The sequence below is a fragment of the Cervus canadensis genome, chromosome 17 (assembly GCF_019320065.1).
Source record: "Cervus canadensis isolate Bull #8, Minnesota chromosome 17, ASM1932006v1, whole genome shotgun sequence".
NCBI lineage: Eukaryota > Metazoa > Chordata > Mammalia > Artiodactyla > Cervidae > Cervus > Cervus canadensis.
In genome coordinates, this window is record NC_057402.1 from 5,731,169 (window position 1) to 5,741,264 (window position 10,096).

General features: G+C 54.8%; 1 protein-coding gene across 1 annotated transcript in view; it reads left to right on the forward strand.

Annotated features, from left to right (window-relative positions):
- The window catches only part of LOC122419778 (exocyst complex component 3-like protein 4), a 45,629-nt gene that overhangs the window by 30,304 nt on the left and 5,229 nt on the right, over window positions 1-10,096 (forward strand). The window contains exons 2-5 of the mRNA XM_043434590.1: window positions 6,775-7,196; window positions 8,070-8,721; window positions 9,667-9,778; window positions 10,005-10,094. Coding sequence (XP_043290525.1) covers window positions 6,775-7,196; window positions 8,070-8,721; window positions 9,667-9,778; window positions 10,005-10,094 — 1,276 coding nt within the window. The remainder of the gene's footprint in view (window positions 1-6,774; window positions 7,197-8,069; window positions 8,722-9,666; window positions 9,779-10,004; window positions 10,095-10,096) is intronic.

The window sequence follows — 10,096 nt, forward strand, 5'->3', positions numbered from 1 at the left end:
ACCAGGGATTTGAAATAGCTCTAATGGAAATTCCATCAACCTCCACTAGCTTTGTTCGTAGTGATGCTTTCTAAGGCCCACTTGACTTCACATTCCAGGATGTCTGGCTCTAGGTGAGTGATCACACCATCGTGATTATCTGGGTATTGAAGATCTTTTTTGCACAGTTCTTCTGTGCATTCTTGCCACCTCTTCTTAATATCTTCTGCTCAATGAAACTAAGCCATGCCGTGTGGGGCCACCCAAGACGGTCGGGTCATGTTGGAGAGGTCTGACAGAATGTGGTCCACTGGAGAAGGGAATCGCAGTTGATAATTAGCAATGCCTAAAGAGAGTCTAATCCAATTTATATAACCTAAGAGTTTCTGAAAATCATTTAAGGTTGATAATTTGTCAGTATGAATCTGAGTTAGTTGGGGAGTAATACATTGTCTATTAACAACAAATCCTAAGTAATGATAAGGTGTAGAGGTTTGAATTTTTTTCAGGGGCAATAGTTAGTCCAGAGTTTTTTAAGCATTGTTGAGCTAAATCAAACATGTGTTGAGTTCCTAAAACAGATGGAACCGAAAACAATATATCATCCATATAATGGATAACAAGAGAGTCAGGAAATTGTTTTCTCACAGGCTCAAGGGCTTTTAGCTATATAGTACTGACACATGGTGGGAGAATTCATCATTCCTTGAGGCAGCACAGTCCATCGGTGTCGTTTATGAGGCCCTATATGATTAGGATAAGGGAGAGAGAAAGCGAATCTCTCTGGGTCTAAAGGGTGTAGAGGTATACTAAAAAAGCAATCTTGCAAATCAATAATAATAATGTGCCAATTTTGAGGAATAGTGGTAGGCGATGGGATTCCTGGTTGTAATGCACCCATAGGTTTCATAGATGCATTAACTTTTCTAAAGTCTGTTAAGGGATGCCATTTGTTAATTTCTTTTTTATAACAAAAATAGGAGAGTTCCAAGGAGAGCAAGATTCCTCGATATGTTTCAATTCTAATTGTGTATCTGTAAGTTCTTTAGCAGCCTGTAGTTTCTCTTTTGTAAGGGGCCACTGCTCTGTCCAAATGGGCTTGTCATACTTCCAAGTTATTTTAATAATTGTATTATTTGTTAAATGAGCAGTGGCCCCTAGGAAAAATGTGGAATGTAAATCTGAGTTTGCCATTGCATAAGTAAATCCCTTCCTATTAAATTAAGGGGGTGCATCTGTCACATAAGGTTTTAATATTGCAGGTTGGCCTTTTGGTCCATCACATAGGTAGATTTGAACCCTTTGATAAACTTCTTGTACTTTGGTTTGAGAAATTCCTGCAATTTGGCAAGAGATTTTTTTGTATAGGCCAGGATTTGGGCCATAAATGTTTGGATATAATAGTAATATCAGATCCAGTATCGAGGAGACCAGAAAATCTTTTACCATTAATTTTGATATTTATATTCAGTCGGGCAAATTCAGATACCAATGATGTCCATAAGGACTGTTTTTGACCTGTACTGCCGAATCCACCTGTCTGTACATCATTAGAGGAGTTAATAGAAATGTAAGGTAAAAGGAGTAATTGAGCAATTTTGTCCCCCTTTTTGAATTGCCATAAAATCTGAGATGACATCATAATTTGAATTTCTCCTTTATAATCTGAATCAATTACTCCAGGGTGAACAGTAATCCCTTTAGAAGTCAAACTAGATTGGCCAAGTAAAAGACCAAAGGTTTGTGGGGGCAGGGGCCCAAAAAGTCCGGTAGGTATTCTAGAAGGGACTGCTTGAGGGTAAAGGAGAAAATCATTTAGGGCTGGTATATAGAGGTGTAGAGGTTTGAATTTTTTTCAGGGGCAATAGTTAGTCCAGAGCATTGCCGGATGTAGAGGGTTTGAGGGAAAAGATGGATTTTGCCCCTGGTTTTTCTTGAAGGGGTCCTGGGGGGGTCCCTTGCTTGGACCTTGCTATTTCCCAAAATAGGTTTTCCTTCAATATCAAATTTAGATTTACACGCTTTGGCCCAATGCATTCCCTACAGCATTGGGGGCACACTTTTGGAGGTTTTTTTTTTATTAGCTTTCTTAGGGCAATCCCTTTTTAAATGGTTCTTATCCCTGCATATAAAACATCTCTCATTTCCCTTTTTAAAACAAGCAGCCGTTGTTTCAGCTAGTATTTGCATTTTTTGAGTTTCTGATCCTAGATTTCGACAAGCCTTCAAATAATCAATAATAGTCCCTGTCTCATGACTTGGGGCTATAGCCTTTTGACATTCCTGATTTGCATTTTCATAAGCAAGTAGTTTCTCTAGTTGCCTTTTAGCTTCTTCTCCGATTACAGTACGGGAAATAGTAGTTTCTAATCTAGCTTAAAAATCAGCATAAGCTTCATTAGGGCCTTGTAATATTTTAGTGTAGCTGCCTGTAGGTTCCCCTTGAGGAGTAATTTGATCCCAGGATTCAAGGGCCACTGTTTTTAATTGCTTATGCAACAAAGAGGGCATTGTATTTGAGCTTCTATAGCATCAAATTGTCCAGTGCCCGTTAACATTTCAAAAGCAATTTGGTTTTGGGGAGCACCAGCTCGAGTGTTTTTGTTAGCATGATCTCTGGCTAAATCTTGAAACCACATTGTCTATTGAAGATATTTTCCTGGTTTAAGGAGAGCTTTTATTAAAATTTACCAATCATAAGGAATAAAGGTTCCAATAGAAGACACCATAACATTTAGAATCTCTCTAGTAAAAGGCGAATTTGGGCCATACATAGTTACAGCCTTTTTCATTTGTTGCATGTGAAAAAGGTTAATACCTTCATTTTGAGGTATTATTTGCCCTTGAGCGTCAGCATTTCTAAAAACTGGGAAGGGGGAAAAACCACCGGCTTCAGAGACTTGTGATTGCAAAGCCAGCAATTCAGAGAGAACCTCTGTCTCGAAGGAGAGTGAGTAGGTAGCAATTTTTTGCAAATATGAGTTTGTGCTAAGGACTTATTATTATCCAGAAAAGTATTGCCAACTTTGGTGTCACAGAGTATCTCAGGAGAGTCGTCAGAATCATTAGGTTCTAGAAAAAGAGAGACTTTTGGATTCGTGCCTGTTGGCAGAGGAGGAGCATTTGGAGCAGCCAGGGCAGGGCTTGTAGGAAAATTCTGAAATATTTTGTGTTGTTCTAATTGGGCCTTTTGTAAAGTTTCATCATCGAATTCATATTCATGTAATAAGCATTCTGTCTGTTGTTGAATATCAGGAGGGCTAGAATTGCCTTGAAATGGCAGAATTACAGCTTTACTGAGAGCCCACAGGGGCCAGAAATCAATTGGAATATTTTTTCCCCGTCTGGTGGCTCATTCAACACTCTCTTTGACCGGATACCAAATTTCTAAATCAAAGCTGCCTTCATCAGGGAACCAGGGATTATGTTCAGCTATTGTTTGAAGGTAAGCCTCTACTCGTTGGCGCGAAACCTAAAGTCCCTGAACTTTAAATAAATGATGAAGTAAAGTAGAAAAGTGAGGGGGCTTTCCAGCCATTTGACCCATGTCCTTGTACTTACTGGCCTCAATAGGCCTTGAGTCACTCCGTCCGAAGTACCGTGTATACCAGGCCCCTGTTCTGGGTGCCACTTGTTGAGGTCCTTTAATGGACCAGAATCTGGTGGTCTGGAGTCGACGATAAGAAAGTGAAAGAAGGAAAGAGGCTAATATGCCCTGGGTTATGCAGCCGGCCTTCGTGCTCCAGGGAATCAGCCAGAAATAGAGAGAGAGAGAGAGAAGGACACGGGTACCCAAGTCTCTGGTGGAGCAAGGATGCTTATTGAATTCTGTAAGAGTATATATACTGTATTACAAGGTAGCTTCTTCAGATAAAGATCAAAAAAGACCTGACTTTACAAGTTACCAAGGAAACAAGGAGCAATAGAGGCCATAAGGCCAAAAGCAATCCGTATCACAAGAGGGTCCACTTAGGGATTATTTAAATCCCTTTCACCAAATGGAAAAGCTAATGAAGGAAATCCTATGCAAGCATCCCATCTCTATGATCTCAGTTCTGGGAGCAGCTTGCCAGCTCCTCTGGACGCTGATAGGGACTGACAAAGAACAGAGGGCTCAAGAGAGATAGGAAACAGCACCCAGGAATCCCACTGTTAAACATTCCCTGACACCCCACACAGGCTGGCTCCGGGGAGACAGGGAGGGGTGGATGGACAGAGGTCCCCAGGCCAGTGAGGAGACCCACGCCACACGGGGCCAGTCCGCGGGCCTGAGGAGCAGGCAGGTGGTACAGCACAGGCCAAGGACTGCTCGGAGGTGGAGGCAACTGCACCCCAGCTTCTGAAATACAGGTCAGCTTTGGGGAGCAGAGGGAGAGGCTGGGAGAAGGAGCTGCCTGAGCAGAAGCTGGGAGGCTGGCTGGGTGCAGGCCCATGAGGCCCGGAAGTGAGGGTGGAGGAAGTTCAGACCATGATGGAGGCGAGAGGGGCTTCAAATGCCAGGCTGTGGGGAGCCATGGAAGGGTTTAAAGCAGGAGAGTGACCTGATTGTCCTGTGCCTCATGAAGGTCAAGAATGACTCGGGAAGCTGCAGAAGCAAGATTCAGGGAGCAGGGAGCAGGGGGACCACCAGGGGGGCCTCGATGGGCTTTGGGACGAGGTGGTCAGGCAGGGTGGCTAAGTTTCAAGTCTCTGCCTCTGTTACCTCCCGTGAGACCCAGCTGCCAGCTGCCCCTCTTCCCCCAGAATTTTCCCCTAGGCTTCCTGGGAGAACTTCAACTCTGATCCCACTCCTGGCATCTGGCAGCCTGCCTACCTTCAGACCCTCTGCCAGAAGAAGGGTTCCCTGGGCAGCAACGCTGGGCAGCTGGTACTGGAAGACAGGGTTCAGCCTCTGCTCCCAGGTTCCTAGCCAGACCCGGGCTGGTCCTGACTCCCCGCCCCTGAGCTGTGTGGCTTAAGGCAAGACCCTGCCCCTCTCTGAGCCTGTTTCCTTATCTATGAAGTGGGGTGAATGACACCCTGTCGCTTTGTTGTCATGGGTATCTGACACGTGCCAGGCATTGGACCCAGCATACAGTAGGTGCTTACTAAGTGTGAGCGCTTGCCAACCAAGGTAGGCTGGCTTGTCCTGCCCCCACACTCCCTGGAAACAGAGCCCAGAGCGTAGCAGGCTGGACCCGGCTGGAATGGCTCTCTTCATCACCACTCCTGCCCCTGCTGGGAGCTGGGGGCACGGCGGGGGGTGGGGGGTGGGGGGCACAGACGGCCGCTGGCACAATGCTCCCTGCTGTGTCGGGCCTGATCTGAGGGCATGGTCCCCGAGTCCTGGCATCCAGGAGAACCATGACCTGTGGCCAGGGCGGGGCTGATAAGGCCTGCATCGAGCACCTGGGCTGGCCCCTCCCTCGGGGCAGCCTCCTTCCAGCTGCTCAACTGCCTCTGGGAGAGGAAGGTAGGCCTCGGCGAAGCCCTGCATGTCTGTCCCCTGGACAGACATCTTGCTGGCAGGTGGAGTGGGGGTGGGTAAGGGTCTGGGCCCTGCCTGTCCTGGTGTCAATCACCCCAGGCACACTGAGGCCTGGCGAGAGGCCACTCCGGCCCAATACTACCCAAGGGTCGGGTGCTGGCTCCAGCCTGACCTTTGTCCCCATGGTGGGGGGTGACCTGGGGATGGGGGGTGGTTCGGCCTCTGGTTGGTCAGTGACTTCAGCAGGTCCTGCCCTCCTTTGGGCCCTAGCTCCTCGGGCTGAAGTGAGAACTTGCTAGCCCCCCACCACCTTCAACTCCTCTTTGCACAGTGGGGTGGGTGGGAGGTCCCAGAAGGCCAAGAACTTTCTCTTCTTTTCCCCAACAGCCAGGCTGGGCTGAAAGGGGGTGAGGAGTGAGTGGAGCCTGGGGGTGCCTGGGGGTGGTGAGGGCCCTGACCCAGGCCCCCACGCCCTGGAGACCCCCTCCCCATCCTCTCCAGGGGGCAGCAGGCAGATCATGGGTGAGAGTGGGTGCTGGGAGTCTCCAGCCCCTGGTTAAATATAGAACCAAGGCCCCTCCCACAGCCTTCCCTGCGGGCTGCAAGGCCTTGATAAGCCCCCGGTGGCCTGGGCCAGCCCCCTCCAGCCTGACCCCACCCCCATCCAGTGCTGGGACATCCAGGGAAAGGGGTGGATGTCCTCCACGGGGGCCCTTGAGCTCCGCTTTGAGCAGAAACAGTCGGCCTGATGGCTGAAAGGGGGTGAGCTGAGGGGTGAGGGGGGCAGTGAAGGGGCTGTGAGGGGGTGGACACGCTAGGCCTCAGGACCCGAGGTTCAGAAAGCCCTGGATGTGGTTGCTAGGCCCACTCTGGGGACTGTGGGCTGCTGGCTGGGCTGAGCCCAGGAATCTGCACGTTCGTTTCCCTCTCCAGCTCTGGTGGGAGGGTCTGGCCTGGCACACCCAGCGCAGGTGGGTACCCAGGGGAGACTGTCATGGAAAATGGTGTCAGGGGAGGTTTCCTGATAAAAGTAGCTGTCCGTTGTCTGCAGAAATAGCTGCATCCTGGCACAAAGATGGCTTAGGCCAAGGGAGCTGCCTCGTGACATTTCCTCTTGACGTTTTGACATTTCCTTTTGACATTTCTTTTTCCAGTTTTTCCTTTTCCAGTTTTAGGGTCACCTCTGGTGGAGGGGGAAGCTTCTCTGACCAGCGCCTGGGCCCCCACACGCCCCACGGGATCTCATGGGGTTTCGGTGTCTGCTCCCCGCGACTGGTCACTCCCCCACCACCCCGCCCCAGCTGCCTGAGCTTCCCTTTCACCCCCAGCTGCGCTGACTCCAAGATGCCGTTGCCGCAGACAGAGGCCTCTGGGCCGGAGCCGCACCGCCCTCAAGAGCCCGTGGAGCAGCACACCCCAGCCCAGGGCGCCCGTCGGGCGAGCAGCGAGGACGCACCCCGCGACCGGCCCGAGGGCTCCAGGCCTGGCCGGGGCACTTTGCGGCGGGCCTTCTCGAGGGTGAGCCAGCGGGCCTCGGGCCAAGCCCCCCGAGGTGACGCAGTGCTGCTCAGGCTCAGCGGCCGCTTCCTGTTCCGGTCTCTGCGGCGCACTTCAGACAACGGCCCCGCCGGGGACCAGACAGGGGCGACCTCTGAGCCAGGGCCGGCCGGCGGCAGGAAGGGGTCCTCCAAGGCCAAGGAAGGTGTTGGCCGGCGGTCGTCCACGGGGACTGAGCCTGAGGAAGCCGAAGGTGAACCCTCCTGCCACCCCCCCCCCCACTGAGCAGGGGTGGAAACCAAGGCCAGAGAGAGAGGGGACAGCGGGGTTTGGGGTTACCCTCCCCAGCCACCCCAAACCCCTGCCCCTGCACAACTGCATGGTAAAATTCTTCCAGCATTTCAACAAAGGCAGCCGAGAAAATTGAGGCTCAGAGCGGTTAAGTGACTTGCCTCATGTATCACAGCTGGGAAGTGGAAAAATGAGATTTGAATCCAGATCTGCAGGGCCCCAGAACTCCACGGGCTTCCACAGCTTGGCTCCTGCCCAAACCGGACTGGTAGTCAAGGCACTGCCCTACTCAGATCACATGATCATGGAGGGTGCCTGGGAGCCAAGACCTCCTGGAGGCAAGATCAGGGGGCCACCCAGGAGATGGGCCCTGAAGGGGGTGTGCAGGAGAAGGTGGAGGGCTCCCCCGGGGTGGAGGCTGGCCCAGAGCAGGGAACAGCTGGGAACAAGAAATACTGAAGCTGGACACCATGGGCAGGAGCCTGGGCATCCAAGGACACGACCAGCCTGAGCTCTGGCCCCACCGGACCTGAGTCAGGACTGCGCTGGAGGCCACCAGGTCCAGCTCCATGCAGGGAGCAGCGGCCGATGTAGGGGCTGAAGGCAAGGGGAGGACCATCCCAGGCTCGATCTGAACCAGGCTCGGGACCTGGGATCTGCCTCTTCAAAGGCAATTCCGAAGGACATAGGGCAGTCGGGGCCCTTGCTCCTGGAGCAGGCCTTCCGTAGCGCTCTGGGGCCAGGCAGCCCAGCCCGGGGTGTGTAGGGTCCAGGCCGATAGGCCTACCTGGAGCGTCCCCTTCACTGGCCCTCTTCTCGCCCGACCTTGCAAAAGGCACATCTGTGGCCGACCTCATCTCCAAGCGGCAACTCCTGGCCGCCTTCGAGCAGCTGTGGCACCTGGAGACGGGGCTACTGGCCGAGAAAGCCTCGTGCACCTCCCAGCAGGACCCTACGGACTTCGCGCGGCGCGCCATGGACGTGTGCCTGCACTACGACGGGCTGACCGAGGAGATCGGCGCCATCGTGCGCGAGACGCTGGGCCCGGACGGGGTGGACGCTGCCGCGCTCGCGGAGGTGGCCCGCGTGGTGCTCGCGGAAGAGGAGGCCCATCCGGAGCCCCCCGCAGACGGCGACTTTCTGCGCACGCCGCGCGGCTGGCGCCAGCACTGGGAGAACGCGGTGCGGCGGAGCGCGGAGGAACGTGTGCGGCAGGCGGGCGCGGGGGAGGCCCCGGGGGCGGCCGACGCTGCCCCCGACGTGGCGCGGCTCCTGGCCGAGCTCGGCGGTTTGGTTCGCCGCGACCTGCAGAAGGTGCAGCGGGAGGTGCACCCCGCTTACGCGGCCGCCGGCTTCCCGGCGTGGCAGACCTACCTGAGTGCCTTCCACGGCGCGGTGGCCCCGCGCTTCCAGGAGCTCACGCAAGACGCCCGCAGCTATAAGCAGCTCTACGTGCTGCTGGACTGGGCCACCAACGTGTACGGCAGGTGAGGCCCAGGCCGGAGGCCGCGGGGTGGGGTGAGGGCAAGGAGGGGCTGGCACTGCCCGCCCGCGAGGCCTTCGGGAACCTGCTCTGAAGGGCACAGGGCACCTTTCTCCTCCTTTTCTTCCCGGGGAGAGTACTGGCTGTTAGGCACCAAGATCCGAGATCCGGGAACCCTCTGACATTCTCTCCTCCCCATCCCAGACCCTGGTGCTCTCCAACTCGGGTTCCCGAAGCTGGAAAGCGCTACGGGAGGGGTTGCTTCCGAGGCGGTGAGCCCAGTGAGTCCCGCCTAGTCCACGCGGGGCCTTTGAGTGAACTGGCCAAGGGCGCCCCCTCCACCCTGGACACAACCACGGGCTCACCGCGCTCCTTGAGGGCTGGCTTTCACCCCGACTCTTGCTTTGGATGGACACCTCGGTTCAGGGCTCTTCAGAAAGTGATGGGGTGGGTCCCCCGTCCACCTGAGCGCTCCCCACCGCACCAGGCAGACGGGCAGTTGGAGGGGGCGCCAAAGTGCTGGGCTCCTTAATATTCTGTGTGGCTGCAGACAGGCACCCGCCTCGGAGTGGGCTGGATCCTATCTGGACCCTGAACTGCAAGGTCCTGATGGCGTTTAGAGCTCAATCTTGGGTGAACCCCGAGCGAGAGGGTGGAGGTCATTCCCGAAGCAAGCTGGTCGAGGTCCATCCGGACTGCCATCTTTATGCTTTCGGGGCACGCTCCGCCGACTGCTTAGCCAGGAAATCCTGAGGTGGGAAGCCGGGCGGAGAGGAGTTTGGCACGGAATCTTGGAGGGCGGGGTGGGGGGCTGGGCGTGTGAACAGAAGCCCAGATTCCGGGCCTCAGCGATGGCGTTAGGCTTTGAGCCTATGCAGAGGGCAGTGGGGGCAGCTGCGGCGGCATCAGAGTCCCGCCCAGACCTTCCAGGCCCCGCCCTGCCTTCCAGTCCCGATTTCCTGGGCTCCCAGGACCAGACTGTGCCCTCGGGGCCTCTGCCCCCGCTCCTGGCACCGGACGTCTGGGCCGGACTGGAGGACGACTGCACCAGCTTCCTGGAGGTGAGAGCAGGGCGGGGCCGGGCCGGAGGGGATGGGGTTCAGGTGGAGGGCGGTCGATGCCGCGGGGTAGGGAGGCGCAGTGCCCAGGGTCCGAGCCTCTCTGTGCCATGGGCCTGTGTCTCGGCAGGGGTGCCCCTGTCTCCAAGGGCGCGCCCTAGGGCTTGGAGGTAGGGGGGGTCTCCCTCCTGGGAGGGTCTCACCGCGGCCCCTTCCCTGGCCCGCACAGACCGAGATCGCGAGCTGCTTCGATAGGATCCTGCAGCTGGAGCAGAACCGCTGGGCGGCTGCGGAAGCCCCCGACGTGCTGCAGGGCCTCTA